This window comes from Anoplopoma fimbria, chromosome 20 (genome assembly GCF_027596085.1).
Source record: "Anoplopoma fimbria isolate UVic2021 breed Golden Eagle Sablefish chromosome 20, Afim_UVic_2022, whole genome shotgun sequence".
Taxonomy (NCBI): domain Eukaryota; kingdom Metazoa; phylum Chordata; class Actinopteri; order Perciformes; family Anoplopomatidae; genus Anoplopoma; species Anoplopoma fimbria.
The window spans coordinates 18757032-18777413 of record NC_072468.1 but is presented as its reverse complement, the minus strand read 5'-3'; the positions used below and the strand labels follow the sequence as shown (position 1 = coordinate 18777413).

The window sequence follows — 20382 nt, the reverse complement described above, 5'->3', positions numbered from 1 at the left end:
AAATGTCCTCCTCACGGTGGGGCCAGAGGAAAGCCAGAGCAGCACTCAGTCTGTGTGTGTATGTTTACATTCTCTGGGTGCCATGAATGTCTGGACAAAATGTCAACTTTCAATTTTATATAATATAGGATACTGGATTACTTAATCAAACCGTTTGTGAACAATGATTGTGTCTTTCCATCAGCAACCTGACGGAACTAAAGTATCAATTGTAATGTTGCCACCTCATATCTAAAACAGGGTCTCTCTGAATAGACCCATGACGGTTTAATGATGTCAAACTGCGGTAGTTGTTGCTATTTGGACATAATAAATGCTAACACCTTCACAAAACTACTTTAATTATTAATTGTTGTGTTTTTTGCACATTGAAAGATTCAATTACCTTGCATTGTTGTTGATCATTAACAGAGGTATGATGACGGAAAACCCCACTGCACAGTACTTCCTTGTACTACCTTCATATCTTGAAATAGACACACATTACACGGAAATCAACAAAGCAAAGTGAAGGAGTGTGATCCTTTTTTTCACTTGTCATATTTGAGGATACTGCATAAGAAATGGAAAAAGCTGTGATACACTTCATCATCCTGGTGTCCATCTCAGGTGAGCTCGTACCACATGATACAGCAGATAAAAAATTTTATTCACTTAATTATTCAAGTTGCTGTATTCTAAATATCAGTGGGAAGACACAAATTTTCCTAACATGGAGGGTCAAAGAGGAGTTTCTATGCAGCTTATCTGACAATCTGCTATGCAAACATATCAGCTAATTCAGCTGTTTAGCAATTTGATGATCACTTTAATTTACTCAGGAGTTTATTTCTGGTTGCAGCAAAAAGAAAATGTTAAAATTACCTCAAAGCTACAACTGAGCTATGAAAATAGTCATGATGCTTCTCTTACCCAGAGGTGTACTGTATTTAAGCTTCTTCAGGGAGAACAGGTGTTTTTTTCTGCTGCAGATTTGTGTTTCTGGTCCTTTTAAGATCCCCATAAATGTCTCCTCCAGGTTTGACAAAAGGAGCTGGTTTGTTGCCAGACACTCTGAATGCAGCTGTCGGAGATAAAGTGATGTTCACCACAACACTGTCTCCCACGGAAACACTATTCACAATAGTGGAATGGAGATTTGGTGATAAGAAAATAATATCTTTCAATGCTAACAACACAACTGGACCAGGGTACGAAGGCAGGGTCACCCTCTTCATGTCTACTGGATCTCTGGAGCTCAGGAATCTGACTCCTGATGACAGTGGAGAATACATAGTTACCATTTTTCCAGCTGGGGAACCATCGAAGACAGGGAACACAAGACTGGACGTACAAGGTGAGGAAATTTCACATGTTACTTTGCTTTCAATTCTGAATGGAGATTATGCATGACGGTTAAATAATGAATAAAAAATGTGTTGAGTGGTTTTAAATGAGATCTATATAAAGGTTTAAAACAAACTAGCTAAAATAAAATTCAGATTATGTTATTGAATAATTACATGATAATAATGATATGATAATATGACAAAACAAGCAAGGAAAAAGCAATTAAGTCAAATTTAAGTAAACATTCATTTTTTGTCCATCTACTGTTTCCAAGTTCAAGAATAAACTGTTATGCTCAGTTTACCTCTATTCCAATTTTGGGATACGTTCTCACCGATAATGACATTTCAAAGTCTATAGGTCAGACAGTAACTGTGAGATTTTAATAATTTCCCTTGAACACTGATGCTGATGAGCATTATTCTTATTTTATGTTGTATGGCTCTAAGTACTGATATCAACAATATGTTAAAAAAAACATCTAATGGATACACTGTGTTTACTGTCTTTTAAACACACCTGTATACTCAAATGCTTTCCTGCACAACTGTCCTGGCTTAATTTGCTGTTCATATATAGATCTAGTTGAGACACTGATGGACGTTTTATGGTCGTACTGTCTTATGGTCATAGGGTGAATTGGACTACATGATATTATATGGAAACTCTTTATTAGGAATAACCCCTTGTGTTGTACCATCTCTTTTTCAAGGGAGTCCTCAACAACAATTATAAAATACAAGCACAATTAGACAAAACATTTAACAAAAAACAAAAATAACAAGATAATTCAACAATACCAAATATGACCCCAAAGAAGAAAAAAAATGATAAGACATACAAAATCAGGAGGTCATATTAAACAGAGCATTGGAAATGTATTCTAAAGAACAACCACTTTAAAGTGCAGATTGGAAAAGCACTAATTAATTCAATGCCAGTACTGTAAAGTTGTTTTTCATCCACAGTGCCAGTTTCCGATGTCATGGTAACTGCCAGCAGCACAGACTTGGTGGAGTTCAACAGCTCTGTCCGTCTGTCCTGCTCCTCCTCTGGATCCTCTCTCTCTTTCCTCTGGCTGAACGGCAGCTCTGAGGTTACAGCCAGTGACAGAGTTCAGCTCACCGATGGAGGCGCCAATCTCACTATAATTAATGTGACCCGCTACGACCAGGGACCGTACACATGTCAGGTGTCCAACCTTGTCAGTACTGGAACAAGTGCTCCAATAAACCTCTTCATCAACTGTGAGTTACTAACTAACATGCACAGTTCTTTATCTGACAACATCTGGATGCAAACAGAGATAGAACGTTTAGATTGTAACAGCTTAGTGAGGAGTGGCCTTGTGTTGTGTATTTTGTCCCCCATTTATTGTCCAAAGTAATAGAAACATATTTTTCAACCTTATGGAATCAAACCACCTACAGCATAATGCCAACACAATTATTGTACATACTCATTTATAAATGGTTCATTGCAGGGTTGTTCTGTTACATTTCTTTGAACCAAGGTTTCTATTCTTCTGGTGACGTGGTGAATGATAATGCAGTATTGCAGAATAACTTTTTGCTTTTGTTTTCCCCTACATGCAGATGGCCCAGAAAATATTATTCTCACAATATCTCCGTCACAAAAAAACTATGCGGAAGGGTCAGACATCACCCTGTCCTGTTCAGCTGACTCCAAACCTGCTGCCCAATTTAAGTGGCTTCTGGATGGAGATCTGCTGTCTGATACTGGACCAGAGCTCAGACTGATGGACATTCAGGAGATTCAAAGTGGGAACTACATCTGTCAAGCCTTTAACAATAAAACTCTGAGATATGAAATGTCTCAGCCTGCAGCCATCTCTGTGGGTAAGTTTCAATGAAAGGTTTTGTTCAAAGAAATATGGATGCCAAAAAGAAGGGATTTACCTGTGATGGTGTCAGATGAAACTGATGCTTTAGAAAAGATTTAGATTTGCTATGCTAATAGCAGCTAATGTAGCATCAAGCTGCTAGCTTCATGCAGAGATGAGGACTACAGAAGTCCGGTAACCATCTTCTAACTCAACACCCCCAGATTTTATTTCTTATTTTCAAACTTGTCATCATCTCTTTACTTGTTATCTTTATCGTCCTGATAAACATGGACTTCTTTTTCTTTTTTTGCGCCTTTTTGCCTAAAGAGGATGCAAAACTCTGCTAATTTGTTTTGACAGGATCATTTTACTTAGTGAGGGTCAAATATTCTGATGTATTTTGCATTCACCTCACTTGTGGTTTTGTTTATGAGTTTACAAATAGCTGATATTGCTAAATCAATTTGGTTATGTGATTTTATTTTTTTTACATTTCAGGCGGGCCTGGGGGTCTTTCAGCTGGTGCCATTGCTGGAATAGTTTTAGGTGTAGTGGCTCTTTGTGCAGCAGCTGGTGGAGGGGGTATTATTATTATTATAAAAACAAGTGAGTAAGAGAATAGCCTTCATTACCATTCAGACATTTCTGCCTTTCATCATGTATTAACAGGAGACTGACATTAGAGTTCACCTAACTTAAAACTAACCTTAATCTAATCTGTATTACACTAGACTTAAAGTATTCAAAACAATAGACAATAAAGAGTTATTGTAATACATGAATGACATTCTTAACACATCATTCACAATAACAATCCTAATTATTTTCATCAAAAAATGAAAAGCTGATGTAAGAATTGAATTGTTTAGCATTATTGCTGCATTAATTTTAATCAGTAAACAATCTTATATTAAAGTTGAGAAATTTATTTTCTGTAATTTTAGAAAATTCTACCCAAACACAACACAGGTTACAGTTGAATTTGAGTTGCATCTTGTGTTATGAAAACTTATAAAGTCAACATTCATCTTTCTCTTAAAAGGTGAGTTTTGAACTAATTATTCAGAATTTGTAAAACATGGATGAATGCATTTTGAAGGACAAAGCATCAAGATGTTTCCGTAGCAATGATTCTACGTAGTTTATCTAAAGATCCTACTATAGGCCAAAATTCTGAACTCATTATAACATACAGATGATCAGATGATTAGGCCAAAACTTACAAAGACCACTAACAAATTTAGCAGCCATGACATATTATCACCATATTGATCCAGTTTTGGCTAATGTCTCATCAAAACATTTGCCATTTACTCATCCAGTGGAGAGCAACAGTAGCATTTCTGCTGCATTTCCTGTCAAAAGCAAGCAAGCAATTCCAATATTCGTTCTCCTGTTATTTTGCTGAAAAACCTCATCGCGAAACAATCCTATGAATGTGAAAGGACTGAAACAGAATGAAAATCTCCATAGGGCTTAATAACTTGTGAGTTTTTTTTTTTTTTTTAAATATCTATGCTGTCTTTTATTGTACTTTGACAATTTTTAAAACATTTCTTGTTCTGCTATTACTAATGTGTTTGCAATTAAAGCAATGAAGTTAGTCAGGTATTCTTTTTGTGTTTTGTGTACTTTTTGCATTTCTACAATGTATATCTAATGCTAGCTTTTATTCTCTTTTCCTCCTGTTATGACCAACCTCAACATTGAACAAAATGGGGTGTGGATAAGACATTTTGCAACTTATATGTAAAAAATACATTTATTAAAATAATATGGACAATTGCAGGGTTTTTTACATCAGATGGATTTAACAGCAACTGAATATAATATGTAACAGTCTTTTAAATACAAAGGTCAGACAACTGTGGAAATTGTGTTTAAAGTAAAGCTTGATACATTTGACATTTCCTCATTTACTGTCAACAGCCAATAAATAAAACAAGTGAAAGCTTAATTTGACTTTGGAAGTGCCCTTTATAATTATTATCCAATGGCAGGTTTCATTATATGACTTTTGCTGAAGTTAATACTGATAATCTAAAACGTTGAGTTGCAAAATGTCTGAATGAGACAAATCCATTAAATCTGCCAAGCACTCTAATGCCAAAATCTGAAGAATGTCATCCTCCTGTGACGCAAACTGTAGTTGTTCTGGCCGTTTGGTAAATAAATAATATCTACAAGAAATTTCAATTAATTGTGCAGAACAAGGGTGGAATAAGACATCTATTAAGTGACTAAAGGAGAAATAAAAAAAAAAATGGTAAGGAGCAGTAGGCATCATTTAACACATGCATGAATGTTTGAATCATTCCAAACCTCTAGTTTCTGAAGATTCATTCAGCTTTTATGACATGTTTTCCCTTTCGTTTTGTTGTCTGCTTGTTTTTTATGTTTATTTGCATTTGAGAATGTTTGTTTAGTGAGTTATTTTAGTCCCTATAAAATTATAAAGAAGAGTGGTACCAAATAAAGATGTCAGAATAGTAACCATAAATTTCAACCTCATTTTGTTGCAATGCATCATGGTGATCTTAAAAAAATTCACAGTATAAAAAAAAAAAGAAAATGAACTGCAGGTGGCACAAGACAAAGAGTCAGAAGTGTAGAGGAAAAATTATCATTTATTGTATGACCTTTGTACCAAGAATGACTGTGTTATACTGTTTTTATGGCCTGGCATGACCGGCTCCCTTATCTGCTTGAACTATATTTCAACCCCTGATGTCTGGCTTTCTTTCCTTTTTGAACTGAACTTGCTTTTAATGAACTGTCCTTGTTAATACAATGCCTGATCTGCATACCACACTCATTGAGTGTCAAATGATGGAAGGTTGAAATATAGCCTAGCCTGCACATTAACCGTTTCATGTGTGTCTGAGACAAGAGTGTGCCTTCATTTGGGAAATGTCCTGTTCTTTATTAAGCGATGTCTCTTTGTTCTATATTAAGTATGTCTATCCCTTCATTGAATGTAACTATTGACTCTTTGTTCTTATGCATATAAAACCCTGGTGAAGATGTACTCAGTACCGATTCCTCGGCAGTCAGTAGCTGACTGTCACTTTGTTGGTTTCGGTCCTTTTGCGCAAAAGCTTTATAAAATATATACAAAGATAAATGTCTCTTTGTTGGTCTCCTTATTCGGTCAAACTCCCACCACAAACTTGGCGACGAGGATGGGATGCGACGACTGATCTGGACTCCGTTGGAACAACAGAAAAGTGCACTGAATAAAAGATTCCCCCGAGGGGTGAGACGCTGTTCCTCCAGTGTCCGGCCAGCGATCGCATCCCCGCCAGGACAAGAACCAAAACGCGTGCAAACCAAAACGGTGAGAAAGAATTTAAATTGTTTAAAAAGGTAAACATTTGAGTAGAAGTGCACTTTGGTGAAAAGCCTCTCCTTCTGCGCCGGCAGTGCAGTGAAGTAGAGACTGTGTGGTGTTTAACTGGACTTCCAAGGTTAAACAGAAGCACTTAAGGGGTAGACAGACGTGTCTTAGTTAACTAACAGGGAAGTTAGGACAAGAGAATGGGAATCTTTGCAAAGTAAACAACGTAAATGCTCGGAGCCTGAACCAAAAGATCCAAATAAATTGTTGCCACTGTGCCATTTTATGAAATAAAAATATCCTGGCAGTTGTAGGCAGTTTGGTGTGTGGGTGGAACTGGGATTCCCAGAAGAAGGCAGTTTCAGTGACAGACAATTAACACAACTGAAGGAGAGACTAGGTAGGAGGGGATTTGCACCCTTTAAGGCAGATTGGAAAGCGTATGCAATGTGGAAGGATGAATGTCAGAGAAGAGAAGCACGGCAATTAAAAGAATAAAAGAATAAAAAAGAGGAGAAAGGAAAGAAAGAACAAAAATCACAAACACAAAATATTAACCAACAATTTCCTCTTCTGTCCGCTCTTCTGTCCGAGCTGAACCCTGGGAAAGTGCATCCTGATCTGGACTCTGCTCCACCGCCACCATACAACTCAGCTGCACCACAGCCAGTACCCCCAGCACCGACACCTCCGCCTCCAACAGCTACCGCACCACCGCCGGAGATGGCTCCACTACATCAGGCAGGGGCCAGCGACGGGGGACCGGCAGACAACACCAGGAGCAGGGCAAAGCTGGAGAGCCAACAAAAGGAGGAGAGAGTCTGGCACGACACCAGGCCCCTCCGACAGAACCCTGCAATGAACTGCTGTTCCCAATGCGAGAGGTAGCGGGACCCGAAGGCGTGATATTGGTCCATCGCCCTTGGACAGAGGCAGGCCTAATCGACGCCGTCGCTCACCTGCCCCGGCCGGAAAAGAATTCCACTCAGTGGGTAAAAATTTGAATTTTTGCAGAGACTATAGGCCAACCATGAGGGAAGTACACAGGGTACTGCAAAAGGACTTTGGGACTCATCACAAAATCAGGGGCTATTTCACTGAAGCCAGAATGCCTCTGCATCTGAAAAGTTCCACATGGGATGATGATGCCAACCGAGAATACCGAGACTCACTTACAGCACTCTGCACAGCGGTCCAGGCCGCATTCCCAGTTCCACAAGATATGACCGCTCTGGAACTGATGAATCAGGGCTTAGACTGGAAATCCTGCAGCTTAGCAGATATTTTGCAACATGCTGAGCATAAAGAAGACGTTCAAAACGTCAGGACGCACTAATGAAGAAAGAGAAAAAGGACATTGAGGAAGAAGAGAAAGGAGAATGGCTGGGGAAAAGATGGACTCAAACTGAAATGGTGGCGATGGGCGGACCCCAGAGGAGCAGGAGCCACCCGGGCGAAGCAGGATGATGAGGTAATGCACACGCACACTCAAATACGAGATAAAGACACTAATTGAAAAGCCAGAGAGGTTGAGTTTGACACACATTTACTGGACAAAGTCAGTTGCTGTTGTTTCTGTTACTCTCTCTGCTGCCCAAAATGCCAGCTGAATTAACACAGGTGCCGGATTGCCTCTGGGCAAAACATAAGTACGATGTTGGACTGATGGAAAAGATGCCACACCTTTGGAAATCCAAAATCAGACGACAGGCCTTGTCTCAAACATTATCGGATTTTCATCAGCAGCTGAGCCTAAATTTGCAAAATTTTGAATTTCCATCAGGTTCCGTCTCTTGGCTTATGTAGACGACCTTAGATGGCCAGCCCCTCAGAGGAGGCATGCAAAACAGACACAGTTGTCACATCTAACATTTCTGGCTAACAGCGGTCACAAAGCCAGCTTGTCTAAATTGCAATTTGTCCAGACAAAGATAACATATCTGGGACATGTGATCACAGCAGAGGGCAAATCCCTCTCATCCCAAACTGAATTAACACACTCCAAAACGTTCCTCTGCCAGTAACAAAGAAACAAGTGTTGAGTTTCCTAGAATGACGTCATATTGAGGACAGTGGATCCCTAACTATTCAGAACGAGAGGCACCCATCTCAGCTACTGTCCATGGCAAAAAAAGCCCATGGCAAAATAACATGGACCCCAGAAGCACAAAAGGCCTTTGTAGATTTGAAGAGTGCACTCATAAATGCTCCAACACTTGGCTTACCAAGTTCAAATAAGCCATTTGTACAGTTTCTTGATCAAAAGGGTGGATATGCCACTTCTGTCCTCTGCCAAAAACATGGGGATAAACTCAGACCTGTTGCTTATTTTTCTACAAAACTGGATCCAGTAGCAGCAGGTCTGCCCCTCTGCCTTAGAGCTGTAGCAGCTGCAGAGAAGGCAGTGACAGCCTCTAGAGATTTAGTAGGTTATTCATGGTACCACACGCTGTAGCTCATGGTGCCACACACAAAAGACACCGCATTTGTCTGCGCAGCGCTGGTTGAGATATCACACCACATTGTTGGAAATGCCTAACGTCACGGTCAAACGCTGTTCCACTCTAAATCCTGCTTCTCTTCTCCCAACACAGGAAGATGGCGATGACTCGGAAAACTTTCATGACTGTGTGCAGATTCTGGAGGAGGAGTGTTCGCCAAGGGTTGATCAGTCAGACACAACTCTCCCAAACGCTGACCTTGAGTTGTTTGATGGATGGTTCTGCATCGAGAGACAAAACAGCCGTCAATCAAACAGGTTTTGCTGTTGTCACTCTACACGCAATTGTAGCATCGGGCAAATTACCATCACATTTTTCAGCACAAGCTGTAGCACTCACCGAAGCATGCAAACACGCTGAGGACAGAACAGCAAACATCTACACAGACTCTCGTTATGCGTTTGGAGTGGTTCATGACTTTGGTGCCCTTTGGCGACACAGATGTTTCCTCACCTCCTCTGGAAAACCGGTAGCTAATCACCACCTTGTTTCTGATCTTTTGGCTGCTATAATGGTGCCAACAGAAGTATCTGTGATGCGATGTGATGCTCACACTAACAACTCTGACCCTGTCTCAGTGGGAAACGCTTCTGCAGTGTTAGGGATTCAGTAGAAAAGGACCCACTAGCAGACACACAGCTCTTGGTTCAGAGTAGATTTAATTTAGTTCTCAAGCAACAATCCAAAGGGCAAAAAACAGTCTCGTAGTCAATAGGCAGGCAGAGGTCAAAAATCTAAAAAGTCAGAACAGAGTCCAAGGCAAAGGTATCCAAAACACAGAATCCAAACAGGGCAGGTCAAAATCAGGCAAAGGTCAAAAATCACAGGCAGACAGAATATAACAAGATTAACGGAACGCTGGAAAGGCTCAAGTATTAACTGGCACGATCTGGCAGAGACTCCAAGGCACACCGGACTTAAATACCCACAAACCAATCACCACAAACAGAAATCAGGTGTGCACACAAAATGGCGGGAAAACAAACAAAGACAGGGTGGAGTCAGGGCCACATGACTTTTCAAAACAAAAACAGAAAACACATGACAACACCACATGATCATGATCATGATCATTCTATGCTAAACTAGCACATGGGAAAGACCAATGAGGAATGAGTATAGCCATAAATGCTAACTGGTATACCAGAGGGTTTTCAACTTTTGCCTCTGATTACTGTAAAAGGTGCGTCACATGTGCAGCACACAACGCTGCTGGAGCTCCTAAGGTTACGCAGCACGGCCATCCTCCCCCCCAAGGCCCTTTTGAATACTTTATGATGGATTTCATAGAACTCTCACTATGTGAAGGAAAGAAATATTGTTTGGTGTTGGTGGATATGTTCAGCAAATGGGTTGAAGTTTTCCCTTCTTCCAAACAGGATGCAGTGGCCAAGGTTCTCCTCAGGGAAATCATCCCACGGTGGGGAATTCCCACAAAACTCAGCAGTGATAATGGTCCGGCTTTCATACATCAAGCTATGAAAGAAATGTCTGAATTTCTTGGTTATGACCTTAAATATCATTGCTCTTACCATCCACAGAGTGGTGGTGCTGTTGAAAGAGAGAATGGCACCATAAAAGCAAAACTCAGCAAATGTTGTGAGGAAACTGGTTTAACGTGGATAAAAGCACTTCCTCTTGTGCTTTTTTTGAGTCCATTTGAGGTAGTTTATGGGAGGCCTCACAATACAGGGCTTAGACCAGGGACTACTTCTTTAGACTCTAAACTGTATGATGACAACATGTTGAATTACTGTATAAGTCTCTCAGCCTCCCTTTCAGCTCTCCATTCACAGGTGAAAGCCGTACTGCCTACGCCAGCTGACACGCCACAACACAACTTCAAGCCTGGTGACTGGGTGGTGATCAAAGACTTCAGGAGAAAACACTGGAAGCAGCGGCGGTTTCAAGGTCCGTTCCAGGTCCTCCTGATCACCCAGACCGCCGTGAAGGTTGCTGGTAAAATCCCTTGGATCCACGCCAGCCACTGCAAACGCGTCCCGGAACCCGACGACTTCCAACCATCTGTTGGAACAGGTGGAAAGTAGCGTGCCAAGCTACCAACGAACGCACTGGAATAGGTGGAAAGTAGCATGCCAAGCTACCAACAAGCGCATTGGAGACCGTGTTGTGAGCCAATCACCTCACTTATTTTGTGTGGCTGGGGAGAGAGAGGAGGGTAGTAACCCGAGTTTCTGAAACTGCAAGAAGGTCACGCATAAATAAGTGTGGTAGGAGGTTAACTTGCGCGTCAAAGATGGCGTCACCACAAGGACCTCCATGGCATCCATTCAGAGACCCAGGTTTTTGTGGCCTGCGCGGTACAATGTGTTTCCTTCTTACCCTGGCTCGAAGCACAACACGCATCACAGAACACTAAGACACCCTCAAGTTCAAACAATGGGACAAACGTAGCTAAATTAAGACCACGCAGATCCACTCCAGCTCACCAAACCAAAGACGGACGGGTAATGCAAGAAGTGCAACATGTAGACATTGAATCTATCAACTTTAGCAATACTATGTCTTTTAGGTTGCTGTGTTATTCCAATGGTCAGAGGCTTGATAATGCGTGCTATAGATAAATCTGTCTCACATCAAATGACCTTGATACAGGTGATAGAAGAAAGCAGGCGTGACCGTGCTGATGCTACTATCCATACATGGCGACGTGAATGGTCTAATGTTACGGAAGAATCTGTGTACATGAACGTAGATTAACCTTTGATATCATTAAATTTCGTATCTTTTGTTGTTGCTCAAAGATGCCTATGTCTCATTTTCTTAAGAAATGTTTTCCCTCACGGGACTGATGACGTGTTATCTTAAATCTTAACGACTTGATATCACTGATGCTTAATTACCTGTGAGTTGTGTAGACTTGTACGGCATATATTACTCTGATTAATATTGTTACTGTTTTACTAATGTTTATTACAACATTTAATATGTCACTGATAGTCATGATCTAATACCTTTTATCTTTTTCATCTACTACTTAAGTGATCATGTCAGATCAAAAGGGGGGAGATGTAGAGGAAAAGTTATCATTTATTGTATGACCTTTGTACTAAGAATGACTGTGTTATACTGTTTTTATGGCCTGGCATGACCGGCTCCCTTATCTGCTTGACACTCTGAATGCAGCTGGATAGGAGATAAAGTGATGTTCACCACAACACTGTCTCCCACGGTAACACCATTCCTGTTAGTGGAATGGAGATTTGGTGATAAGTTGATGATATATATTTTGTGAAGGTCTTACCATTTATTATGTCCAAATAGCAAAAACTACCGCTGTTTGACATCATTAAACCGTCATGGGTCTATTCAGAGAGACCCTGTTTTAGATATGAGGTGGCAACATTACAATTGATACTTTAGTTCCGTCAGGTTGCTGATGGAAAGACACAATCATTGTTCACAAACGGTTTGATTAAGTAATCCAGTATCCTATATTATATAAAATTGAAAGTTGACATTTTGTCCAGACATTCATGGCACCCAGAGAATGTAAACATACACACACAGACTGAGTGCTCCTCTGACTTTCCTCTGGCGCCACCGTGAGGAGGACATTTATATTTTTAGTGAAATATCTCAACAACTGTTAGATGGACTGCCAGACAATTTAGCAGGTATCTTCTGACTTTTTGTCTTGCGCCACCTGCAGGTCATTTTCTTTTTCTCTTTTTTTAAGATCACCATGATGCATTGCAACACAATGAGGTTGAAATTTATGGTTACTATTCTGACATCTTTATTTGGTACCACTCTTCTTTATAATCTTATAGGGACTAAAATAACTCACGAAACAAACATTCTCAAATGCAAGTAAACATCAAAAACAAGCTGACAAAAATGATGCCACACAATGATTCAAACATTCATGCATGTATTTAATGATGTCTACTGCTCCTTAACATTTTTTTATTCCTCCTTTAGTCACTTAAAATATGTCTTATTCCACTCTGTCTGACATACATCATGTGTAATCTTATTGTTGTTTACACTAAATGAGTATGAATTGATTAATAGTTAATTATGTATTAATATGAATGAATTATACTATCAAATGAACAGTAGTTTTCACATCTCCTCATTTCCCTTCAGGATGTCAATAAAAACCCATTTACCCCACTAGAGGGTGACGTCTTGCAGCTTTAGGTCATGACTGCATCTTAGTGGGTTTATCTCATTATGCAGACACTTTGTAACTCAACACGTAGCTCTGCGTTCACTGACTCGTATGATTAGAGCTGCCGGAGGCTCGCATCTAGTAAGACAGTCAAAGTTTGATCAGTGACATTTCCCTCAGCTGTTTATACCTCACAAAGGAAGATCAATGGATATTTTACCTTTACTTTGTACAGTTGCTGTGGCTTTCACAGGTAACAATCTTGTTGTTTGAATTGTTATTTTCTTCTGATGTCAGTGTTCAAACTATATTGTCTAAACTTTTAAAAATCGTTGAATTGTTAAGATTTTCATGGAAAGTTGCCCGTATCTTGAGGTCGCTATCATGCTTTTGTGACTTGATAGCAGCGTGGACAGCAGACCATTCGCATAACTTATAAAAGTAACTTTATTGCTGAAACAAAGAATGTATTTATAGTTGGCTCTCAAGCCTGTGGTCTAGGAAATATGTATGTATGTTTCTTAAATTTATATAAATAAAAATTGATGAAGGTGTAGCTTCATTAGAAAGTGTATGATAGATTAAGATGCAGAATATTAAACTGGCTGTTCTGATAGATAATCAGCCCACTGGTCTCTCGCTAAATGGTTCACTTTGTAAGACTTCAGTTCCATAATGTGGTTTAAATTGTCATCTACTTCAAATGCTTAAGATTGAAACCAACCACCGTAACTTTATTGCTTGTTTGTTTTCAATAGATAGACATCTATACTTATATATTATGGAAACGATTTGTTTCGTGTGTTCTTTTCGATTCTGATTCAGGATATTGTCACAGTGGCCGATTTGAACAATCTCCTCAACTTATCCGAGTTCCTCTCAGACCTGTAAATGTCTCCTCCAGGTTTGACCGAAGCAGCTGGTGTGTTGCCAGACACTCCTCTGATTGCAGCTGTCGGAGATAAAGTGATGTTCACCACAACACTGTCTCCCACGGTAACACCATTCCAAACAATGCACTGGAGATTTGGTAATAAGATCATAATATATTTCAATGTTGACAACATAACTGCACCAGCGTACAAAGGCAGGATCACCCTCTTCATGTCTACTGGATCTCTGGAGCTCAGGGATCTGACTCCTGAGGACAGTGGAGAATACATAGTTACCATTTTTCCAGCTGGGGAACCATCGAAGACAGGGAACACAAGACTGGACGTACAAGGTGAGGACATTTCACATGTTACTTCACTTTCAATTCTGAATGGAGATTATGCATTACAGTTAAATAATGAATAAAAAATGTGTTCAGGTGTTGAGTGGTTTTAAATGAGATCTATATATAAAGGTTTAAAACAAACTAGCTAAAACAGAATTCAGATTATGTTATTGAACAATGACGTGATAATAATGATATGATAATATGACAAAACAAGCAAGGAAAAATTGCTAGCTATTTGTCCATCTACTGTTTCCAAGTTCAAGAATAAACTGTTATGCTCAGTTTACCTCTATTCCAATTTTGGGATACGTTCTCACCGATAATGACATTTCAAAGTCTATAAGTCAGACAGTAACTGTGAGATTTGAATAATTTCCCTTGAACAATGATTCTGATGAGCATTATTCTTATTTTATGTTGTATGGCTCTAAGTACTGATATCAACAATATGTTAAAAAAACATCTAATGGATACACTGTGTTTACCGTCTTTTAAACACACCTGTATACTCAAATGCATTCCTGCACAACTGTCCTGCCTTAATTTGCTGTTCATATGTAGCTCTTATTGAGACACTGATGGACGTTTTATGGTCGTACTGTGTTAAGGTCATAGGGTGAATTGGACTACATGATATTATATGGAAACTCTTTATTAGGAATAACCCCTTGAGTTGTACCATCTCGTTTTCAAGGGGGTCCTCAACAGCAATTATACAATACAAGCACAATTAGACAAAACATTTAACAAAAACAAAAATGACAAGATAATTAAACAAAAACAAATATGACCCCAAAGAAGAAAAAAAATGATAAGACATACAAAATCAGGAGGTCATATGAAACAGAGCATTGGAAATGTATTCTAAAGAACAACCACTTTAAAGTGCAGATTGGAAAAGCACTAATTAATTCAATGCCAGTACTGTAAAGTTGTTTTTCATCCACAGTGCCAGTTTCTGCTGTCATGGTAACTGCCAGCAGCACAGACTTGGTGGAGTTCAAGAGCTCTGTCCGTCTGTCCTGCGCCTCCTCTGGATCCTCTCTCTCTTTCCTCTGGCTGAACGGCAGCTCTGATGTTGCAGCCAGTGACAGAGTTCAGCTCACCGATGGAGGCGCCAATCTCACTATAATTAATGTGACCCGCTACGACCAGGGACCGTTCAAATGTCAGGTGTCCAACCTTGTCAGTACCGGAACAAGTGCTCCAATAAACCTCTTCATCAACTGTGAGTTACTAACTAACATGCACAGTTCTTTATCTGACAACATCTGGATGCAAACAGAGATAGAAAGTTTAGACTTTAACAGCTTAGTGAGGAGTGGCCTTGTGTTGTGTATTTTGTCCCCCATTTATTGTCCAAAGTATTAGAAACATATTTTTCAACCTTATGGAATCAAACCACCTACAGCACAATGACAACACAATTATTGTACATACTCATTTATAAATGGTTCATTGCAGGGTTGTTCTGTTACATTTCTTTGAACCAAGGTTTCTATTCTTCTGGTGACGTGGTGAACGATAATGCAGTAGTGCAGAATAACTTTTTGCTTTTGTTTTCCCCTACATGCAGATGGCCCAGAAAATATTATTCTCACAATATCTCCATCACAAGAAAACAATGCGGAAGGGTCAGACATCACCCTGTCCTGCTCAGCTGACTCCAAACCTGCTGCCCAATTTATGTGGCTTCTGAATGGAGATCTGCTGTCTGACACTGGACCAGAGCTCAGACTGATGGACATTAAGGAGAGTCAAAGTGGGAACTACAGCTGTCAAGCCTTTAACAGCAAAACTCTGAGATATGAAATGTCTCAGCCTGCAGCCATCTCTGTACTGGGTAAGTTTCAATGAAAGGTTTTGTTCAAAAATATATGGACGCCAAAAATAGGGGATGTAACTGTGATGGTATCAAATTAAACTTTCTTAAAGCTGAGGTATGCAAAAATGTCAGAATTTGCAACGAGAGACCTCCTCCTGCAGCTCTCCCTTTATGTGCTAAACCCTCCCATTAGACGGCAGCTGGATTATTGTGACATCACATGATAATTCCAAAAATCAATGGTGGCTCCTAAAGAGGTTAGCAAAAGGCCCATCCATGTCTAAAACGCTTTGTCACCATTTTTAAGAAGTCTATCTTTCTTTTATTGGTTTGTTTGCAGTGTAGACAGTTGATGCAAATGCTGGAAAAGCCACTTTTGCTGCAGAGATTCCTTCCATTGGAACAGGCTTTCAACAGCTGGATGTGTAGGTGCATCTGCATTTGTGGAACAGTTTATAGGAACTCCTTCTCTCAAATTACCTCTGATTGCTAAAACTCTTGCGTCACTAGGTGTTCTAAAGCCTGAAAACAGAGCCAAGAGGAGGAGCAGAACTATATTCTACTCTCAGGCCATTTTTATCACAATATGCTGAAAGTTTATTGGATATTTTTCCCAATGACACCAAAAACCCTCTCTACCCTAACTGTAAATTGAAAAGGTTGAATTAGCATTTGTGGAACAAAAATAACAATACATAGAAACTTTTGCACTCAAGATAGGTCTGCAATTGTTGATTGTACAGAGACAACTGAGGCTCAGAAATAAAAATGCTTGAAGTCATACAAAAATACTTCTGGGAGTGGCCGGTAACACAGCAAAAGTTGTGGCTAGAAAATATGACTAATACACAAACTGAGGTCAGTCATAGTTAACCACGTTCCCCTTGTAAATGCTAATAAACTGTAAAATATTTACAGTAATGTAGTTTGATCACAGACTTTATCTCTTTATCTTTATGAACTATCAGATGAGTCAGAGTGGAAACTACAGCTGTCAAGCCTTTAACAATAAAACTGAGATATGAAATGTCTCAGCCCTCAGTTGTCTCTGTATTGGGTAAGTTTGAATTAAGAGTTTTAGTGGATATATTAGCTATAGGGTAAGAAAGATGTGTACCCTTGTATTATATGCATTGGCAAAGTGTGGATTCAATGAAGTGTATCTTAGAACAATAATAATTAAAAAGACAAAATAAAAAAATGACTTGTGTAACAATCGCTATAGACTTGTGGTCAAAACATTGAGGCAATGACACTTGGTCAAACTGCATCTGTCCGCTGTTTTGAGTCAATTGTTAAAAACTGTGGTGCTACTCTACACTATCTTTCTAGATATCAATGGTTTGTTCCTCTCAAATAGATGATATTTCTAAAATATAGATTCTTCAAAACTGTGTTTGACAGTCTCTGAGTGTGGACAGTCTGACACTTGGTATGTTATATACCTCATTCAGGGATCAGTGGTTTGCGTCTTGCAAGTTCCTTTAATGTTATTTACTTTAGTCAATTTACAGTTAATTTTGTTCCTTTTCCCATATTTTGCCCAACAGGGAAAATATCAAAGGTTTCTATCACAGAAACCAACTCGCCGATTGAAGGGAACTCTTTCATCTTAACCTGTGATGCTGCTGGCTCTGTGTTTACCAGAGAGTGGATGAAGGGCAGCTTAAATCTGACTCCGGATGACAACGTGGCACTTTACGACAACAACAGAGTGCTGTCTTTTAACAGTCTGAGTAAAAAAGACAATGGAGATTATGTTTGTAAAGTCAGCAACACCTTCAGCCAGAATGAAGCTAAATACACCATGGTTGTTTCCTGTAGGTAACAAACTATACATATACATATACATTTATTGTTCAAAATGATGACTGACTTATATAACAGTTTACTACTGATTGGTTGTAGGTCTGTAACATGTTTCTAATTGCTTTAAGATCTTTACAAATATCTGTTTTTCAGTTGGACCAGAAAATGTTCAAATCAACGGTCCAAGTGAGATACCTTGGGGAGATACCTTAACATTAACCTGCTCTGCTGAGTCCGTACCTGCTACCTACACCTGGATACTGAAAGGGACAGAGATACACGATTCTTCTGTTTTGACAAAAAAAACACTGAACCTTCGGATAATGGCAACTACATCTGTGAAGTGATGAATCATATAACTGGGAGAAAATCATCAGCGACCCATGGACTGTCTGTAACAGGTACCAAGATGGTGTTGAATTCAGATTTTGTCGATAGCCTTGAGTATTGTGATCATCACACAATGTTATCAACTGATTATCTTAAGAGTATCAGGCTTCATAAAGATGTTTTTTATAGATCAGAGTTCAGCATTACATTTCTACAGTTAACAACTATGTGACTCACTATGGACAGTTGAAGAAAAAAACAATGAAGAAGCAAAGTTAAAAAATATATATTTCTAGCTTTCCTTTTCTTGAAATGCCTACATTACCCACAGTACAACTCAACCATCAATAGAGATTTAGATTTGCTATGCTAGTAGCAGCTAATGTAGCATCAATCTGCTAGCTTCATGCAGAGATGAGGACTACAGAAGTCCGGTAACCATCTTCTAACTCCACACCCCCAGATTTTATTTCTTATTTTCAAACTTGTCATCATCTCTTTACTTGTAATCTTTATTGTCCTGATAAACATGAACTTCTTTTTCTTTTTTTGCGCCTTTTCGCCCAAAGAGGATGCAAAACTCTGCTAATTTGTTTTGACAGGATCATTTTACTTAGTGAGGGTCAAATATTCTGATGTATTTTGCATTCACCTCACTTGTGATTTTGTTTATGAGTTTACAAATAGCTGATATTGCAAAATCAATTTGGTTATGTGATTTTATTTTTTTTACATTTCAGGCGGGTCTGGAGGTCTTTCAGCTGGTGCCATTGCTGGAATAGTTTTAGGCTGGTGGAGTGTGGTATTATTATAAAAACAAGTGAGTAAGAGAATAGCCTTTATTACCATTCAGACATTTCTGCCTTTCATCATGTATTAACAGGAGACTGACATTAGAGTTCACCTAACTTAAAACTAACTTTAATCTAATCTATATTACACTAGACTTAAAGTATTCAAAACAATAGACAATAAAGATTTATTGTGATACATGAATGACATTCTTAACACACCATTCACAATAACAATCGTAAATATTTTCATCAAAAAATGCAAAGCTGATGTAAGAATTGAATTGTTTAGCATTATTGCTGCATTAATTTTAATCAGTAAACAATCTTATATTAAAGTTGAGAAATTTATTTTATGTAATTTTAGAAAGTTCTACCCAAACACAACACAGGTTACAGTTGAATTTTGAGTTGCATCTTGTGTTATGAAAACTTATAAAGTCAACGTTCATCTTTCTCTTAAAAGGTGAATTTTGAACTAATTATTCAGAATTTGTAATACATGGATGAATGCATTTTGAAGGACAAAGCACCAAGATGTTTCCGTAGCAATGATTCTACGTAGTTTATCTAAAGATCCTACTATAGGCCAAAACTTACTGACCACTCATTGTAACATACAGATGATCAGATGATGATTTTCACGTATTGTCCAGCAGGCCACTTGGAGGACGAAGAGCTTCATAACAAGATAACAAATTTAGCAGCCATGACATATTTTCACCTTATTGATCCAGTTTTGGCTAATGTCTCATCAAAACATTTGCCATTTACTCATCCAGTGGAGAGCAACAGTAGCATTTCTGCTGCATTTCCTGTCAAAAGCAAGCAAGCAATTCCAATATTCGCTCTCCTGTTATTTTCTGAAAAACCTCATCGTGAAACAATCCTATGAATGTGAAAGGACTGAAACAGAATGAAAATCTCCATAGGGCTTAATAACTTGTGAGGTTTTTTTTTTGTAAATATCTATGCTGTCTTTTATTGTACTTTGACAATTTTTCAAACATTTCTTGTTCTGCTATTACTAATGTGTTTGCAATTAAAGCAATGAAGTTACTCAGGTATTCTTTTTGTGTTTTGTGTACTTTTTGCATTTCTACAATGTATATCTAATGCTAGCTTTTATTTATTTTTTCCTCCTGTTATGACCAACCTCAACATTGAACAAAATGGGGTGTGGATAAGACATTTTGCAACTTATATGTAAAAAATACATTTATTAAAATAATATGGACAATTGCAGGTTTTTTT

At 38.8% G+C, this 20382-nt stretch overlaps 1 protein-coding gene across 1 annotated transcript; it reads left to right on the top strand.

The window, feature by feature from the left end:
- The first annotated feature begins 563 nt into the window (after positions 1-563).
- On the top strand, positions 564-19151 carry LOC129109319 (carcinoembryonic antigen-related cell adhesion molecule 5-like). Its single transcript, XM_054621347.1, is given in 11 exon segments — positions 564-609; positions 1019-1336; positions 2298-2576; positions 2925-3110; positions 14056-14376; positions 15323-15601; positions 15950-16216; positions 17749-18018; positions 18161-18295; positions 18298-18408; positions 19078-19151. Coding segments are annotated over 11 exon segments (2286 nt in total).
- The last annotated feature ends 1231 nt before the right edge of the window (positions 19152-20382 follow it).